The sequence below is a fragment of the Rhinoderma darwinii genome, chromosome 4 (assembly GCF_050947455.1).
Source record: "Rhinoderma darwinii isolate aRhiDar2 chromosome 4, aRhiDar2.hap1, whole genome shotgun sequence".
Lineage (NCBI taxonomy): Eukaryota > Metazoa > Chordata > Amphibia > Anura > Rhinodermatidae > Rhinoderma > Rhinoderma darwinii.
This window is the reverse complement of record NC_134690.1, coordinates 162,119,259-162,139,314: the sequence shown is the minus strand read 5'-3', so window position 1 is coordinate 162,139,314 and position 20,056 is coordinate 162,119,259. Positions and strand designations below refer to the sequence as shown.

Sequence of the window (20,056 nt, the reverse complement as noted above, 5' to 3'; positions counted from 1 at the left end):
CGGAACATGTTCATTCTTTTGGATTTTACGGGCTGTGCTCCCATACTTTGCATTCACATCCAGTATCAAATTCCCTTTAACATCTCAATGGGATTTAGGTCCAAACTTGGCCATTCAAGAAACTTTCCCTTTTTTCTTTTTTTTAATGAGGTATTTCGATATTCTTAGGTGGATTATTTGGTAAGGTTAGGGTCATGGTCATGTTGCAAGGTCCACTTTCAGCTGAGTGTCAATGATCATATTGATGTTCATGAAAGGATATAATCCATATGACGACGAATCACTGGTGAAAGGTTCTTATCTGACTATCAATTTATTTTTTTTACTGTCCTTTCCCCATTATTATGTTTAGAAAGACACATTTTACATATACATTTTTATATTCAGATTTTCTGTGCAAATTATTTTGTTTTCTGATTTCACTTATTTTTTTCCTAGATTAAAAAACAATGTCTCATCCATCTTGGCTACCGCCAAAAAGCTCAGGGGACAGCCTTGGACATGTGACAGCCAGAATGGAAACCACACAAGGGTTTGGGGCACCCAGCATTTCTGTGTCCACGCAGCAAGCACCTAAGAAGTTTGCACCTGTTGTAGCACCAAAGCCAAAATATAACCCCTACAGAGGAGGACAGCCTGAAGGAGGTGATGGTATGTGATTGCAATAATCATTAACAATAAATGGTCAATCCAGTTCTAGTGCAACTTCAAGAGAAACTTCAGCAAACAAGGAATCATTCCTACCAAGCCCGCAGTACAGGGCTCTGTTCGGACCATGTCAGAGTACTATGTTGGAGGTATACATTGAGAGGATTTCCCAACGTATGGCTGTGACATGTCCAACTGTATAGGCATACAGTGAGGAGTCATCCATAGGACCTCATAGTAAAAAAAAAAAAAAAAAGTATACTGTACGTTTTTTTTTTATTGTATAACTTTATATGGAATAGCGTAGTCTACTGTATTGCAAAAAAACAAGGTGCAATGTTGATGCATACCGACTCGGCGTGTGGCAAAAGGACATGCTTTTGGCATATTCCGGGTAAATGAAGGTTCATGGATACCATGTGCGTATACGCTGGGAGCTTTCCCAACATATATGCCGAACGTAAGGCTCTGACATGGTGGGAATAGTTTTCTTCTAAGCCCCCTGCAACCTCCACCTTGCTTTTTGAGGGAAATAATTCAGTTTTGCTTCACCATCTTGATCGTAAATATCACTGTCTGCAGTCAGTAGCTCTGTTAAATATATGTCCCAAGAAGTCTTGCCCAGGCATCGCATATGTATGTGTGGGCAGATCATTTCTGAAGCCTCCGTTATATAGAACATTGTGAGCGGAATGTTAGAGAGCTGCCGATGCGGGTTTAAAGAGACTCTGTCACCAGATTATAAGTGCCCTATCTCCTACATAATCGGATCGGCGCTGTAATGTAGATAACAGCAGTGGTTTTTATTTTGAAAAAACAATCATTTTTTAGCAAGTTATGAGCAATTTTAGATTTAGTTTCTTAAAGACCAACTGGGCGTGTTTTTACTTTTGACCAAGTGGGTGTTGTAAAGAAGTGTATGACGCTGACCCATCATTGACCAATCAGCGTCCTGCACTTCTCATTGTTCCAGCCCAGCTTCTTTCACTGCACAATCACACTGTGCTGTGGATCATGCTGGGCTGGAATAATGAGAAGTGTATGAGGCTGATTTGGTCACTGATTGGTCGGCCTCATACACTTCTTTACAACACCCAATTGGTCAAAAGTAAAAACACGCCCAGTTGGTCTTTAAGAAACTAAATCTAAAATTGCTCATAACTTGCTCAAAAATGATCGTTTTGCAAAATAAAAACCACTGTTGTTATCTACATCACAGCGCCGATCAGACTATGTAGGAGATAGGGCACTTATAATCAGGTGACTCTTTAAGGCACAGGAGACACGGCAGATAGGAGCAGAGATGATTGGTTGGCATTCGGCTTGCATCTTCTACAGAAATCAACCTGGAGGAGATTCAGTGACAACTCACAGAGCTAAAGAGTTTTGCGGTGGTCACCCGGTGCATTGTTGCTATACAACAGCTCATGCATATTCTGCCCAATATTTTTTCAGAAAAAATACAAGGGACAGCAGTGTCATCAGGTGATGATTCACATGTTTTTTTTACTGGAGTTTCTCTTTACTTTTGGATAACTGATACCCATTAAGTGGAGCAAAAATGGGACATTATGCGGCGATGATTTTTGATTTAATATAGGTCTTAATGTTTTAAACGGTCAGCCACCTTTTGGTCCAGATAATAGCAGAAAAATATTGGTATCCTCTTAATCCGTTGAATGTCTGCTCAGTCCGTTAAATGTCTGTTCATTCGAGCATAAAGATGGTTATATTTGGCTATGCACTGCAGATGTGATCACCACCAATATAGAAAAATCTAATTTAATATTTCTAGTGCAAGGAGAGGGGGTAAAAGCGGCTGCTCTGGAGCTTTATAATAGACCTCTCTTTCGCCATCTCGAACGTCCTTTTACGCTGTTCATTTGAAGTTATTAGAGTGCAAATAGGTTATTGAAGCTTAGTTTCTTTAGTAATCATTTATTTCGTTCACTTTTTGTTTTTAAGAGGTTGTCTCATTAGGACAAACCCTGTCCCTATGCCCCATTAGGGCATTTGGACATCATAGAGCAGGGTCCCCTATTCTTGCTCCCCACATGATTAGCCAGAGCAAACAACAGCTCCGACTCTGGAGGACAAAGTGTGACCATGTATTATGATGTATTCACCAGGGGTTTCAGCTGCCAGACCCGCAGTGATTAGGTGATCGCCAGCAGGTTCTCAGCCAGGAAAGGGTTTTCTTAAATGAGGCAAACCCTTTTAAAGGCAATGTAAACCTTTTGAAAGGCATTTTTTTTTTTTTTTTGTTAATAAAAAGGTCCATCATTGTGATTGGTGCAATTTTATTATTAATTTTTATTACAAATTATTTTTATAGAAAATACAGAGCAGCTGTATCTCAAAAATAAAAATAATTTTTAATAAAAACTAATAATAAAGTTGCACCAATCACACTGAACTTTTTATTAAAAAAATAAATTTTATTCTTTGATGCAAAATTGCATGTTGGCACCTGTGTGTATAAAATGTTCAGTGACTTCGACAATGTGACAGTTGTCTACTTCTAAAAAAATCTTTTGGGTTTGTAGATTTAGTAGGAAGTTTTAATTTGAAAAATACCACAGAAGCAAAATTTGTTTTATTTTTGTGCTGCTTACCTGAAGGTTTTCTATAATTACAACTGGGTTCTATATAATGTTTTGTTACCATCTTAATTAAGGCTGGTTTCACTCAGCCGTGTTCGGTCCGTCATATACGGACGGGGTCCTGCAGTATTTCCTGTAGTGAACATTGTACAGGGAGCCGGCCTACTAGCGTCCTAGTCCTCTATGATGCTAGGAGTCCCACTCTCCCCGCGGTAATACTGACCCGTACTGAAAACATGAGTACAGATAACTGATTCTAGGAGCCTGCCTCCCTGAATGGTGTTCGGTCCGGCAAATGCTGCTGACATACGGTCAGTGTATCACGGACCGAACACGGCCATGTTATACCAGCCTAATTGTGTAAATAAATAAAGGCGCAGAACACACACACGTAAAAATTTCACTTGTGTACTAGGTAGAACACACCAAGGAATGGCTTCAAGCCTTCTTTTGTTCTATTCATTAGTACTTGTTTGCTGGACTTATTTCTAGAATTCATTCACATTCTTATTACAATTTGAATTTGTACTGATGGCATGAGCTGCTCAAATGTGCGCAACTCTTCTGTCCCAGGGGGATCCGCTGGCACAGGAGGACAGTTTAAAAAGAACTGCTTGTTCTGAGAAGACAGATGAACACAGGGAAGTGCTACAGTAGTGTAATTCAGGGAGCACCGCACCCTGAATATACCAGTGCTGAGTTCTATTATGTCTCCACTACAGTCAACTGGCCTACAGAGTGGAAGGATTTACGCTTTGACATATACAGTATATTACAATGTGGCTGCTGGCATTGATTTCTGTACGCCATGTCTTTGCAGACTTTTGTGTAGAAATAGGCTATTATAAAATAAATTGCTGATAAATTTTGACAGACAATATATATGAAGACATCCTGTACAAGCTTAGAACATCAACAGCACTGGCAATGAAGTGTATTTTTTGTGGCTAGTATGTACTGTATAGCAATACCAGACAGCAGAGATGGGCTACCTGGCTATATATAGGATATTTTTACAGCTCCCACTCTTTCACATGGCTGTGGGATTTGGCTTGCTTGTTGGTCAGTGTAACAATTCCACTGTGCGAGGAAAGATTCCTCTCAACTCTTGGCAAAAGTTGGGAACATAAGTATGCCCTAACAGGAGATATGGTAAGACAGCCCTGGGGTCCTTCAATGGACCCTGGGCTGTCTGCCCATATATAGTATGTCCCTCAATCGCGTCACATGGAATCCCCACTTCTCATTTTCCCTTTTGAAAGCTGCGGTCAGCCTTGATCGCAGCATTCAGGAGAATAGCAGCGGAGTTTAGAGGTTTCTCTCATCTCCGCAGTTAGGGCTGCGGCTGTGTAATACAGCTATTGCCCCGCTCCTGACTAGTGCGCGCACTCACAGCATGAGGTGATGCGGCTGGCGCTGCACTAATGAGCAGCGGCGCAGGCACTGAGGACAGAACATGGGGGTGTTTTGCAGTGCGTCCGCCATGTTCTGTCTTCAGTGCCGCTGCTCAGTGCAGCGTTGGTCGCATCACATCATGCTGACCGCGCACACTTGTCAGGACGCAAGAGCGGCCAATGACTGTATCACACAGCCGCAGCCCTGCGCTCATACATTCATGTGTTACAATGCTAAGCTGTGCAGGGGCACAGCTTGGTATCGAAATACAAGAAATAACGGTAACAGTTTGAGTGTGCACGGTATCTAAACAGTTATTGAGGTTTCAATGCATTGTGCGTCCCTAATAGGACGGGGGAGGGTTCAAGGTATTAGTCGTCTTACAGGTGTTAAAATGCAACTGTAATCGCTCGAAGATTCACTAGCACAACTAAACGGGGTTCTTACTAATTAATTTTCTCTGAAAAATTTACTGATATCTGGAAATAAGTAGTCCAGTCCAAATTCTGGAAAAAAAAACCACAGACAATCATTTTTCCTTCACCAAACCTTACAGTTCAGTAGTACCAATGCAAAATTCCAGATGCTCATGTAGCTCTGATTTTTGTTGTTGTTCTGCTTCTACAGTTGTAGCCAAGTTTATCTTGACACTGATAACTTGCTGCAGCGTGATATTGCACAACAAAAGCCAATGAAAAGTCAAGTTAAGATTTCTTGTATTTAATGAGTTAAAAGTCCAGATAATAATGGCTACATCTGTATGTACACCTCTTAATATATATGGCACACTTTCCGCCAACGTACTTAGTTTAAAGAGGCTCCATCACCAGTTTATAAGTGCCCTATCTCCTACATAGTCTGATCGGCGCTGTAATGTAGATAACAGTGGTTTTATTTTGAAAAACGATCATTTTTGAGCAAGTTATGAACAATTTTAGATTTAATCTAATTACTTCTTAATGACCAACTGGGCGTGTTTTTACTTTTTACCAAGTGGGCGTTGTGAAGAGAAGTGTTTGACGCTGACCAATCTGTCATTTCAAACGAGTTTGCGCTTGCCTTGCTGTAAATATCAGACGCGCTACAGAACAGTGACAGGATTCTGAATACACATCCCGTCCTGGCTGCAGGTAATGTATATTCATTGTCATGACACTGCAGTAACGTTATAGTGTGTTTATGTGGCTGCACATAGTGATATAGCTATATCGCTAGTGCAGTGTAAATGAATGGGGAGAAGTGTATGACGCTGATTGGTCAGTCATACACTCCTCTGTACAACGCCCACTTGGCCAAAACGTAAAACACGCCCAGTTGTTCATTAAGAAAGTCATTAGCATAAAGCTAATATAGGTCATAACTCTGTCAAAAATTATAGTTTTTCTAAATAAAAAACTGCTGTAATCTACATTACAGCGCCGATCACATCATGTACAATATAGGCCACTTTTATAATGTGGTGACAGAGCCTCTTTAAATGTAAAAATTTTTTTCTACCTGGCACTGATTTTCAATGGAGGTTCAGTGGCTGAAATCACTCCAAGATAGGGCACTCCGCTTTTTCTCCCTGGGTGGTCTGAAACTGGCACCGATTCCAACATGGTTTTTGCATCAATATAGGTACGAATAAACTGTAAACTGGACCTTCTACTCCTGAGATACCATATGAGTAGTGCCGGCTGACGGCTTTTTTTTTGTATTGAACATTTCTTTATTCCCCTACAGTTTAAGAATATATAGGTGTTCCAGAATAAGAAGATCTTGATGTTTTAACGAGTAAGGAATATGTTATTATGTTTATGTAAGTATCTAGCTTTGTCCAGCCGGAGTTGCCTGGCAACATGAGAATGTTGTACCTTGAACAGGAAGAAGTCGCTTATTAATTTGGCTAGAAATAGGACTAGTAGAAGCATATTTGTGTGAATCATATCTGCTTTTATACTTATGTTTTATATGTAATGTTTAACCTTCCTTTGATTTATCTGCCACTTTCTAACCTATAGAATGCTTCACCCATCAATCAGTTGATTGCTAATATATTAGTATATAAGGCTTCTTAAGAAGCCAGATTGATGGTAATGGCTTTTCAGATTAAAGCCGATCGTCCTTTGTTCACCTTAAGAAACCCCGGAGATCAGCAGTTATTGCCGGGGAAAGCTGTGGCCAGCCGTACAATTCCCAAAAGAAATGTACACTGTTCAGCTATAACATTAAAGCCACCTGCCAAATATTGTGCAGATCCCTCTCGTTCTGCCTGATCCCACAGATGCTCGATCGGATTAAGATCTGGGCAATATGGAGGTCAACACCATGAACTCTTTGTGATGTTCCTCAAATGATTCCTGAACAATTTTTTCAGTGTAACAGGGCACATCCTGCTTAAAGAGTCCTCTGCCAAAAAGGAATACAGTTGCCATAAAGGTGTATACTTGGTCTACAACAAATGTTTTTAGATAGGTGGTATATGTCAAAGTAACATCTACATGATTGCAAGGGCCCAACGTTTCCCAGGAGAACATTGCCCAGAGCATCACACTGCCTCCGACTTGCCTTCTTCCCATATTGCATCTTGGTGCCATCTCTTTCCCAGGTAGGTGACTCATTCACCCGACTGAACAAGTTCTAAATACAAAAAAAAAACACCTTCCATTGCTTGATGGTCCAGTTCTGAGCGGCGATGCCCTGTGTTTTCTGTCATCTTTCTATCATAACCAGCATTAACGTTTTCCGCAATTTGTGCTACAGTAGCTCTTCTGTGGGATCGGACCTGACATTCTAGCCTTCGCTCCCCATGTGCATCATTAAGCCTTGGGCTCAAATGACCCTCTTGGCGGTTCACTAGTTGTTCTTCCTTGAACCACTTTTGGTAGGTAGTAACCACTTCATACCAAGAACACCCCAAAAGACCTGCCGTTTTGAAGATGCTCTGACCCAGTCGTCCAACCATCGCAATTTGGCCTTTATTAAAGTCACTCAGATACTTATGTTTGACCATTTTTCTTGACTGAGTCCTCGCTTCGTAATATATCCCACCTCTTGACAGGTGTCATTGTAACGAGATAATCCAATGTTATTCACTTCAGTGGTTTTAATGTTCTTGCTGAATGGTATAGTGTCGCTCTGACCAGCTTCGCCAGAGTGAGAGACACGGTCAGCGGAACTTCACTCAGGTTCAGGGTAGAATTTTGCAGGAAGGGGAATTGGTCAATTTCTTGCTATTGGAAACGTTCTCTATTAGTTGAATAGGTCAGCATGTCGGGTCCAAACTACTGCAGTATAGGACTGTCATCAGACTGTCCTAAAATAGCATATATCTGCTGATGGGCTGTAAGAAGGCTGGGAGGGTTGTATTTCCTGCAGCTTCTCTACTGTTTTATTGATATTCTCGCGCTAATAAAGGAGGACATTTTAATTAATAAGTGTATTTAACACAGGTTTGCCTTTGGCTCATCAAACGTTAACCTACACTTCAACTTGGTGCAATACGTGCTTTAATAAATACATAAGATATCATTTGCAAGTGTTCCAGTTAAGTCAGTAATGCAGTACAGGGACATCACAAGAACGCGGACCCAAATTTTCCTGTGTAAATAACGGGTTAGAGCTAATACGTGCCCACTGCTCCATTCATGCATGGGACTAGGAGACCTCTGTTCTCATGATCGCTAGGATTTTCAGGGGCCAGACCCCTAGCGATCAGACATTTATCACCTATCCTATGGATAGGTGATAAATGATTATGGGAAATCCCCTTTAATTCAAAGTTGTTTACCATTAATATTGTATTAACCATTTAAGAATTCCAGCCCTTTTTTTACTTCCTATATTTTCAGACTGAAAAGTGGACAAACGAACATTATTTAAAATTCTAAGGATTATTTTGTAATGTTTGGGTGTAAATCTTTTGCCATCAATGACTGCCTGAAGTCCGGAACCCATGGACATCACCAAATGCTGGATTTTGTCCCTTGAGATGCTTTGCCTTTACTGTATCTGTCTTCAGTTGCTGCTTGTTTGTGCGTCTTTCTGCCTTCAGTATTGTGTACAGTAAGAAAAGCATGCTCAACCGGGTTTAGGTCAGGTGACTAACTTGACTATTGAGTTTTTTTTAATTTCTTTGCTTTAAAGGGGTTTTTCTGGCACACATCTTTCTTCCTAAAGCAGTAATTTTGGGAGATCATATTTCATCCCCTGAAGTTCATCAGCTTCTATTGCCGCATCATCGGTCTGCTCTGCGAGCAGTACTCCCTCTAACTTCTATGACGGCACGTCACTGCACAAGAATTCTATAAAGTAAACCAGGAACATATGAGCTGGGCTGGCGCGGTAGAGTAGCAGAGGGCTAGAGGAAGGTATTCCAACTGATCAAGCATCAAGTCGACATCTGGGTATTTTGGTACAATGGAGGCCTAGTTGATGAAATATGAGTTAGCCGGATGGAAGAACTTGTCTTGTAGGTGAAATGCGTCCAAGTCGGCCAGCTGCTTGAGAATTTATGTATGGAGTTGCGATGGAATACCAACATCCTCTACTCTAAAGTGAAAGCAAATTGGACTGTATTTTGTGGTTTGCTGATGGTTAAAGCGGCACTTGTATTTGAATTATATGCTCAAGAACTGCATCAATCTTTTGGAAAGATAGCAACTCCAAAGAACGCAAATGGTGGGGACGGTGAGATCTGTGTGCCTGCAATAGAAGGTATAAAGGCAGCTGTCCCTTTCCAGAAAGTGTTGACAAAGGGTTAATTCCACCATGCAAGAAAGTAAGTGCCTAAGAATCTACATCTCCTCCAGCATTGTGCAGGGTAGGTTGGATTGTTTTTGTTTTTTTTTCTAAATGTAGGTCGGCGTTAAATACTACCACGGGGTGAGATTCTATTAACCTAAAAAGAAGGCAGAGTGCCAATCTTGCAAAGGGATATGGAGTTGTAGTTCCAGTTCCCATTTTTGTAAGCGGTTTGGTAAGATATTTATAATAAAATGAAATGCCTTTCAGTGTTGTGTTAATAGAAGTAAGACTTTGGTATGCACATTTGGGGAAGTGTGGATGTAACCAGTCCAGATTTTGGAGAGCATGTTCTATTTATATGTCAGTTTAGTAGGGAACATTGTATAGATGACCTCAGAAGACCAGTTATGTAGATTAACATCTCGGAGGAAGAAGTTTAAGGAAATAATAAAGGCTATGTAAGCCTTAGAAAACCAAATTTTATTTTTTTAATAAAACGGTGTATCAGCAACTTTATAGATGATTTTTATTCTCTGTAAAGAGAATTCAGAGCAGCTGTATCTCAAAAATTAAAAATAGTTTTTAAGAAAATATTTATAAAGTTGCATCAAACACACTGATGCACCTTTTTATAAAAAACAATATCAAATAAAATTTCCTTTAAGGCAGGGAACTAGTTGGCACTAACTCATGCTGTTGTTATCTTGTACAAAATTGTTTCCAGGAGGACATGGAAGTCCTTATGCTTAATAAGGAAATGATTGAAACAAGTTTGTCATGATAAGGTGATCGAACTAAGGAGATTAATGAAAGGCCTACAGTTGAGAATAGTTTTTTATCTTTAGTTGGGCGAGACCGGGCCTTAATCTGGTTCATTATTGCGGCTATTTATTTATTTACATCCTGGATGTCCATGCTTCCCTTTCTTCATGGTCTAGTCATGGTAGAAAATTGTATCCTTTGGTTTTCTTCGAGCCCAAATTAAATCCGTTATTAAAGAAGAGTGGCTGTTTTAACAATAGCCATTCTTCTTTCCCATCTTATCATGGGTTTGGAAAACTTTTCTAATAGTTGAGATGTCTTTTTGAGAGACGTGATGAGAAATTATGTAAGCTAAGGAAATGCCCAGGTATGAAATGTACTTATCTTTCCAACTATATGGGAAGTGGGACTTTAAGTGGTTATCCCACAAGGTACGTTTACCAGCTATCCTGTAGATAGGTGATGAATGTGCTTAGTTGGAAAACCCCAGGATTTAGTATTAGAGTTGATCCCTGCATTGAGTAATTAGTTGAATAGGATACACTCTCAAATTCTGTCAGGGATGTCTGTATAGCTGTAAGGGAAAGAATAGGATTAGTGACTGATAGAATTACATCATCAGCATGGAGGCCAATTTAGTGGGTGGGTTTACCCATTGTAATTCCGCTGATGTTGAAGGGCTATCAAACTATCGCCGCTAGGGGTTCCATGACAAATATTTTAGGGAACAGAGGGCATTCCTTATATAGAAAGATAGAGATAAGAATCCCAATGTCAGGATTTTCGCTGAGGAATGTGAATACAGTGTGAATATAGTGCTAATATGGCTGTCTTGTGTTGGCCTCTAAACCCAAATCTATCTAGTATGCAAGAGAGGTAGCCCCAGTGTAGATTAACATCTAAGAGGAAGGAGGACTTCTCCGCATCAAGTGAAAAGAGCAAAGAAGGCGTTCTAGTGGATTCGCCCCGCTGTACAAGATTAATGAACATACAGGTTTCATCTGATGCTTTAAAGAGAGAAAAAAACACGGCGCCACCTTGTGCAGATCAGTCGGTAAAGGTGAGACAAAAAATGCCGTACTGCAGGTAATATGCTCACCTAGGTAGGGAGTTAATAGGCGTGTAATTAGAACCACAGTGCTGCTGCCAGATCCGAGTCGGCATCAAAATGGACCGCTTGGGAGGAGAAATATGCAGGAGAAAAGAGGATCATTCCAGGGGCGCTGCTGTGTGGTAGTAATGATAGGATCGAAGTCCGGAGATAATGATAAAATGAATTTATTCGAATGAGTGGCTACGCGTTTCAATGATGAACAATCGTCTTCATCAGGCCATATGCATAATACATTAGACACGTCTTATATAACATCTTGGTTCTCAAATGACACGAGTGAAAAAAGCCGCCAAATCTGTAGAGGTCAGGGTGCGATCGTGACGTCACACCCGGCTTTTTACTTTTTTCACCAATCACACCGTGGATCAGTGAATAGATAAATGTGTTCAGTACATCAATCATTCACAGTGAGATTGTTACATAACAAAAGAGTAATAAATAAGAAAGAAGTTTAGGGTATTCATAAAAAACAAGGTAATGTCGACGTATGAATAATAAAAGCAAGGCATAAAACAAATGGTTAAAATGGACACAGTAAGTGGAAGTTAAAAGAGTAATTAAACGAAGGGCTGCGCTACAGACCAGTGGGTTGTTAGGTAGCAACGAAGGACGCCGGGACGCGAACTTCGTAACCAGGGCAACCAGGCCGAGAACAGCGCAGCAGAGCATAAGGGGATATGCCTTTGCTGTGGATAATTTGTAAAAGTTAAATTCTTTATTGAGAATATGTATAAAATATAATACTCTTTATTGCCCAGGTAGATTTTTCGGGATTTTGTGCGGCTCTAACAAAAGCGTTGCCAGGCAACAGAAAAACAAACATGACGGGAACAGCGAAAAAACAGAAATATCAGCGCTCGCTGTGAATAGACCCAAGAAGACCGCTTCGGGACATTCCCCCCCCTAATCACAATTGCACAGAATATTGCAAACTATATTTGATCTGTGTAAAAAGAATACTATATATCTAATATTATACATATGTTTACCAAACCTGTCCCGAAGCGGTCTTCTTGGGTCTATTCACAGCGAGCGCTGATATTTCTGAAAAATCTACCTGGGCAATAAAGAGTATTATATTTTATACATATTCTCAATAAAGAATTTAACTTTTACAAATTATCCACAGCAAAGGCATATCCCCTTATGCTCTGCTGCGCTGTTCTCGGCCTGGTTGCCCTGGTTACGAAGTTCGCGTCCCGGCGTCCTTCGTTGCTACCTAACAACCCACTGGTCTGTAGCGCAGCTCTTCGTTTACTCTTTTAACTTCCACTTATTGTGTCCATTTTAACCATTTGTTTTATGCCTTGCTTTTATTATTCATACGTCGACATTACCTTGTTTTTTAAGAATACCCTAAACTTCTTTCTTATTTATTACTCTTTTGTTATGTAACAATCTCACTGTGAATGATTGATGTACTGAACACATTTATCTATTCACTGATCCACGGTGTGATTGGTGAAAAAAGTAAAAAGCCGGGTGTGACGTCACGATCGCACCCTGACCTCTACAGATTTGGCGGCTTTTTTCACTCGTGTCATTTGAGAACCAAGATGTTATATAAGACGTGTCTAATGTATTATGCATATGGCCTGATGAAGACGATTGTTCATCGTTGAAACGCGTAGCCACTCATTCGAATAAATTCATTTTATCATTATCTCCGGACTTCGATCCTATCATTACTACCACACAGCAGCGCCCCTGGAATGATCCTCTTTTCTCCTGCATATTTCTCATCTGATGCTTGGCGACCTGACACAATCCAACCTGGTCTGGCTTAATTGAGGGATGAATTTACCTGCTAACGCCGATGCTGCTGCAGAATCAACTGAAGCCTCTGGTGCCGGTGTCCTCGCTCGTCTGACACGATGCAGGACCTGTGAGTGACGTCACAGCGTGATCTCTCGAGAACACGCTGTGTCTGCACTGCCAGAAGCTGGGCGTTGTGAAGAGAAGTGGATGATACTTCTCATCAGAGCGCCCAGCTAGTAAAAGTATTAAAAACGCCCCGATGTACGCACATAATACACGCCCACTTGGACTTTTACTTTTAAACACACCCACTTGGACTTTTGCAAGCCTCATTTGCATAACTACAAAAATGGTCATAACTTGGCCAAAAATGCTCGTTTTTTAAAAATAAAAACGTTACTGTAATCTACATTGCAGCGCCTATCTGCTGCAATAGCAGATAGGGGTTGCAAAATCTGGTGACAGAGCCTCTTTAAGTGTATCTGCTACAGAATCCTTTACCGCTATAAGCACTCCCTTGATATTAGAAAAATGAGGGGTTTTATCTTTATAAAAGTGTTTCCTAGACCATCACAATATTACATCTTAGACGTCTAGTTTTATTTCCAGAGCTGGCTTCTTTTAAAAGGGCTGTTTAAGACTCAAGCGTTAATAGAAGAAATATATAATATCATTATTAGATGGAAAAAGTGTTGCAGGGGATGTACATAGAGGTACAAAATCACTTCAGTATATTAAAAGGGTCTGAATAACCAAATGGAAGAGGAACAGTTATTTATTATAAACTTATGATCGGCCTACCAGGAGTCATGCAAATAAAAACAATAGGAATTTATTAAAATATACATTTTATTGAGTAAATGTAATGCTGGGGGTAGGGAAACGGACAAGTGAGCCCTAATCTACCCGCCACTCTGTCCCTGCCTACTTGCAACGACCCGCCCTAGGCGACGGGGTACAACTGGGCGGCGATCCCTACGCTCAGTAAGTGCACGAGACAAACAGACAAGGGTACACAAAGCTAAGGGAAATGGGGCAGTTGCCCACGGCAACACCGTGAGCAACAAGAGTGTTGAACGAGCCGAGTCAAACCAGGAGTGAACGAGGTACCAAACGCAGAGCAGGAGAGTAGTCAGTAAGCCAGGGTCAGTATGGAGCAGGATCAAATAGGAGCTGTAGCTGGGCCAGGAAACCAGACAGAAAGAATCACAAGCAAAGGAGGAGCAGGAAAGGCAGGTATAAATAGACAGAGGGCGGGAGCTAGCTCCGTCTGACCAGGCTGCGATAGGCTCTCCCGCTCCTAAGCCTGCCATCCTGAGTGGTGGAAGATGGAGTCAGTCTCAGAGAAATAGACTCAGGTGCAGACTGATTACCTATGGGCGTATACACAGAAGTTGTGCCTGGCAGATCCTTTACAGTAAATTTAAAATCTACATAGACATAAGATAAAGATCTAGACCAACATTGAGCCAATATACACTTAGGCTGAGTAAAACAACATAGATCAGTATCAAGCTAAATATTTAAAGTGCAGAGTCCAGATAGTACATAGCTTAACCTGTCACAAAAGTTACTCATAGGTGGCTACAAGAAAAATGCATTCCGTGAAATTTTGAGATTATTTTGAGTGTTTGCGAGTGTTCTTTATCGGAGAGCACAGTTCTTGGGGGTCAGTGAGTAATTCACACTCGTGTTCACCAATATTTGTCAAATCAGGTTGTTTTTTGTTCAACAGTTTTTAAGATTTTTATATGTAACAAAGTTAGAACTTCGTGCGAAAGCAGCAAGCATTATATGAGCAGTTTCAGGGAGATGCCACATGTCTCCTCTACTGGTGACTGCGGTTGTCCCATAAAAGAAATAGCCGGTTTCTTAGCAACCATCCTCGAGAGTACAGGGTTACATAACACACTGTACGCTCAGTGTTTCTGTTAAATTTATATGTCAGGATCTTTCGGCTCTGTGTGGTGACACAGCAGTGGTTTTCTTCTGAGGCTCATCAGTTTCCCCTTTCTCTTTTTCTCTGTGATCATATATACAGTGAAGGAAATAAGTATTTGATCCCTTGCTGATTTAGTAAGTTTGCCCACTGTCAAAGACATGAACAGTCTAGAATTTTTAGGCTAGGTTAATTTTACCAGTGAGAGATAGATTATATAAAAAAAAAAATCACATAGTCAAAATTATATTTATTTGCATTGTGCACAGAGAAATAAGTATTTGATCCCCTACCAACCATTAAGAGTTCAGCCTCCTCCAGACCAGTTACACGCTCCAAATCAACTTGGTGCCGGCATTAAAATCAGTCTGACTCTAACCTCTACAACATGGGCAAGACCAAAGAGCTTTCTAAGGATGTCAGGGACAAGATCATAGACCTGCACAAGGCTGGAATGGGCTACAAAACCATAAGTAAGACCCTGGGTAAGAAGGAGACAACTGTTGGTGCAATAGTAAGAAAATGGAAGACATACAAAATGACTGTCAATCGACATCAATCTGGAGCTCATTGCAAAATCTTACCTCGTGGGGTATCCTTGATCCTGAAGAAGGTGAGAGATCAGCCGAAAACTACACGGGGGACCTTGTTAATGATCTCAAGGCAGCTAGGACCACAGTCCCCAAGAAAACCATTGGTAACACATTACGCCGTAATGGATTAAAATCCTGCAGTGCCCGCAAGGTCCCCCTGCTCAAGAAGGCACATGTACAGGCCCGTCTGAAGTTTGCAAATGAACATCTGGATGATTCTGAGAGTGATTGGGAGAAGGTGCTGTGGTCAGATGAGACTAAAATTGAGCTCTTTGGCATTAACTCAACTCGCCGTGTTTGGAGGAAGAGAAATGCTGCCTATGACCCAAAGAACACCATCCCCACTGTCAAGCATGGAGGTGGAAACATTATGTTTTGGGGGTGTTTCTATGCTAAGGGCACAGGACTACTTCACCGCATCAATGGGAGAATGGATGGAGCCATGTACCGTCAAATCCTGAGTGACAACCTCCTTCCCTCCACCAGGACATTAAAAATGGCTCGTGGCTGGGTCTTCCAGCACGACAATGACCCGAAACATACAGCCAAGGCAACAAAGGAGTGGCTCAAAAAGAAGCACATTAAGGTCATGGAGTGGCCTAGCCAGTCTCCAGACCTTAATCCCATCGAAAACTTCCAAGCGACAGCCTCGAAATCTTAATGATTTACAGATGATCTGCAAAGAGGAGTGGGCCAAAATTCCATCTAACATGTGTGCAAACCTCATCAACTACAAAAAAAATCTCACTGCTGTGCTTGCCAACAAGGGGTTTGCCACCAAGTATTAAGTCTTGTTTGCCAAAGGGATCAAATACTTATTTCTCTGTGCACAATGCAAAAAAATATATATAGCTTTGACTGTGATTTTACTTTTTTTTTTTTTTATATATATCTATCTCTCACTGGTAAAATTAACCTAGCCTAAAAATACTAGACTGTTCATGTCTTTGACAGTGAGCAAACTTACAAAATCAGCAAGGGATCAAATACTTATTTCCTTCACTGTAGTTGTAAGGTATACACAGTATATGACAAAGGTTACTTTTTTTTTTCTAAATATTTTTATTTCTAAATTTCTGTTTTGTTTAAGATGGAAAATAAAAACTCAAAGCTACCAGTTCCACTTTAAGGCTATGTTCACACGGAGTATTTTGGGGGAGGAATATCTGCCTCAAAATTCCGTTTGGAACTTTGAGGCAGATATTCCTCTCCCTGCACGCTGATTTTCGCGGCGATTATCGCGCCGTTTTTCGCCCGCGGCCATTGCGCGCCGCGGGCATAAAACAGCGAGAAATACCCTTTCTCCTGCCTCCCATTGAAGTCAATGGGAGGTTAGAGGCGGAAGCGCCCGAAGATAGGGCATGTCGCTTCTTTTTCCCGCGAGGCAGTTTTACTGCTCGCGGGAAAAAGACGCCGACGCCTCCCATTGAAATCAATGGGAGGCGTTCTCGGGCCGTTTTTGCCGAGTTTTGCGACGCAGTTTCCGCGTCAAAAAACTCGGCAAAATACCCCGTGTGAACATAGCCTAAATCTCTACATTTAAACTAAACTACTAGAATTACTTACGTGTATGTTGTGTTTTTACACAAAAAGCAAGAATATCAGTACATAAACTGGGGAAAGTTGCAAGGTTCAGCTTGTTTTATGTGTGATCTGATGGCAGCAAGTCCATTTCACAAGCCATGTACAGTAAAGAATGCTCCTTTCTGTAGATTAACAGAGACATTTGCCTCCTATCCTTGCTTTTTTTTAATTTTTTTTTTTTTTTTTTTAAATCCCCTTAACATCATGTGCCCTCAATGTATGGCGCTAGCAACCTGTTTTTAGCGCTCAGCGCTGCACAATTCCCTGTGACAACATTCGGGATTATTGAAAACTCAGATCCCATTAGTTTAACCCTTGTAATGAATTGCAGAGATGGCCTCTCATTGTTGCCTGATTGTCAGCTGCATCTATAGCAATCGCCTGGAATGACGGAATTGAATGATAGCCCTGGGCCAGACAAAGGGCCCCAGTGCGGTACTGAGATAATCCCTGTTGGCGAATACCTGAGTTATGCCCCAATAGCTGCCCATGTATTTTACATGCACAGGCAGTAATGCATTGGAAATCATAGGTATTCCAATGCATAATAATAAAAGATAAAATGTCCTGTTAAAAATTAATAAAATTTTATAAAATTTGTTTAATAAAAACAAACATGCAAACGAAAAGTAGAATAAACACTTATTTTTTTTAAAAAATATTGAATGTGAAGGCCTTATATAAACAGTAGCCTCCATGAGGCATTGGTACATGAAAACATTATTCACATAATATATAGATGAGAAAAGAAAAAAAATGAACATCAAATAAACATCTGTAAACAATCATGGAAATCATACAAAAAATCCTATGTTGTAGCAAACATAGATAATACTATTCAAGTTCATTGCATAATATATCCAGAAATCTCTAATAATGAGGGAGAGAAAGGGATATTAGGGAGCAGGAACAGTCTCCAGGAATACTGACCAATCTTTCCAATACATAGCAATTTTTCAAATTTTTTTTTTTTAAATACTAAAACATAAAAAATACATTATATTCTATGAGCAGAAGGCTTGAGAAAGCATGTCTACGCGAAACATCTGTTGCCTGTGAATGTCTCCATCTCCCTCCCGCATGTTTTGCGAGCAATAAAGCATATAGAAAACGTCAGATTTTAGAGTGCGGTTCTAATACTTTTATCCCTGGTTACACTGTATTCTATATACTTGTTACAACCCGTAAAAAAAATGTTAAACAATTTAAGGTGTTTCCGGTCCTAAAATGGCCACTAATGGAGGAACATGTTACAGACCCATCCATCAGCGGCCTCCATTGAATAAAACGGTGCACGGCAAGATAAACTAGCGCAATCACTGTGTATAATACACATCATCCCTGCATATAACTCCCATTATCCCTGTATGCAGGATTGATGGGGTGATGTACAGGGATTATGTGGGTTATATACAGAGCTGATGGCTGCTGTATCCAGGGGTGAAGGGGGTAATATACAGGGATCCCCATGATCTGTGTATACTAGTCCTTCTCAATGAATTAGAATATTATCAAAAAGTTAATTTATTTCAGGAATTCAATTCAAAAAGTGAAACTCATATATTATATAGATCTATTACACACAGTGATCTATTTCCAGCATTGTTTTCTTTTAATGTTGATTATGGCTAACCGTTAACGAAAACCCCAAATTTAGTCTCAGAAAATTAGAATATTATATAAGCCCAATTTCAAAAATTATTTTTAATACCGAAATGTTGGCCTACTGAAAAGTATGTACAGTATATGCACGCAATACTTGGTCGGGGCTTCTTTTGCATGAATTACTTCATCAATGCAGCGTGGCATGGTGGCGATCAGCCTGTGGCAATGCTGAGGTGGTATGGAAGCCCAGGTTGCTTTGATAGCGGCCTTCAGCTCATCTGCATTGTTGGGTCTGGTGTCTCCTCTTCCTCTTGACAATATCCATAGATTCTCTATGGGGTTTAGGTCAGGCAAGTTTGCTGGCCAATCAAGCGCAGGGATACTGTGGTTATTAAACCAGGTATTGGTACTTTTGGCAGTGTGGGCAGGTGGCCAGCCCTGCTTGAAAATGAAATCAGCATCTCCATAAAGCTGGTCAGCAGAGGGAAGCATGAAGTGCTCTAAAATTTCCTGATAGACGCTGCGTTGACTCTGGACTTGATATAACACAGTGGACCAACACCTGCAGATGACATGGTCCCCCAAACCATCACTGACTGGAAACTTCACACTGGACCGCAAGCAACTCGGATTGATGCCTCTCCACTCTTCCTCCAGACTCTGGGACCTTGATTTCCAAATGAAATGCAAAGTTTACTTTAATCTGAAAACAGGACTTTGAACCACTGAGCAACTGTGTTGGTTCACTGTTCTATCAAGTCCAGAGTCAACCCAACCGTCTACCAGGAAATTTTCGAGCACTTCATGCTTCCCTCTGCTGGCAAGCTTTATGGAGATGCTCATTTCATTTTCCAGCAGGACTTGGCACCTGCCCACAGTGCCAAAAGTGCCAATACCTGGTTTAATAACCACAGTATCACTGAGCTTGGTTGGCCTGCAAACTCCCTGGCCTGCCTAAAACCCATAGAGAATCTATAGGGTATTGTCAAGAGGAAGATGTGACACCAGACCCAACAATGCAGACGAACTTATGAGCCAATTGAGCTCTATGGACAGGTTTAGCATGTATGCCGGTAGCTTTCCTGACATGCGCAAACTTAGGGCGAAGGCGAGATGTGAACTAGGTGTAACTTTCATGTGTCCCAGTAGCGGTGAACTGGCTGTTTGTATAAAGAGAGATTAGTATCTTGGAGATGTTGTCAGGAAGTCCCCCTGTGCTGTTCTGGCAGATTTGCATGTCAGTAACAAGCTCTTCACTATGGAACAGAAAATAGCGGGACAACAGAATCAAGGGAAATAGAAGTTGGACAGCACTGAATTGTGGGTG

General features: G+C 40.9%; 1 protein-coding gene across 1 annotated transcript in view; it reads left to right on the top strand.

The window, feature by feature from the left end:
- Window positions 1-442: 442 nt before the first annotated feature.
- Window positions 443-20,056, top strand: part of LOC142759528 (lipoma-preferred partner homolog) — a 206,891-nt gene continuing 187,277 nt past the window's right edge. The window contains exon 1 of the mRNA XM_075861791.1: window positions 443-651. Within this exon, the coding sequence (XP_075717906.1) occupies window positions 450-651 (202 nt within the window). The 5' untranslated portion in view covers window positions 443-449. The remainder of the gene's footprint in view (window positions 652-20,056) is intronic.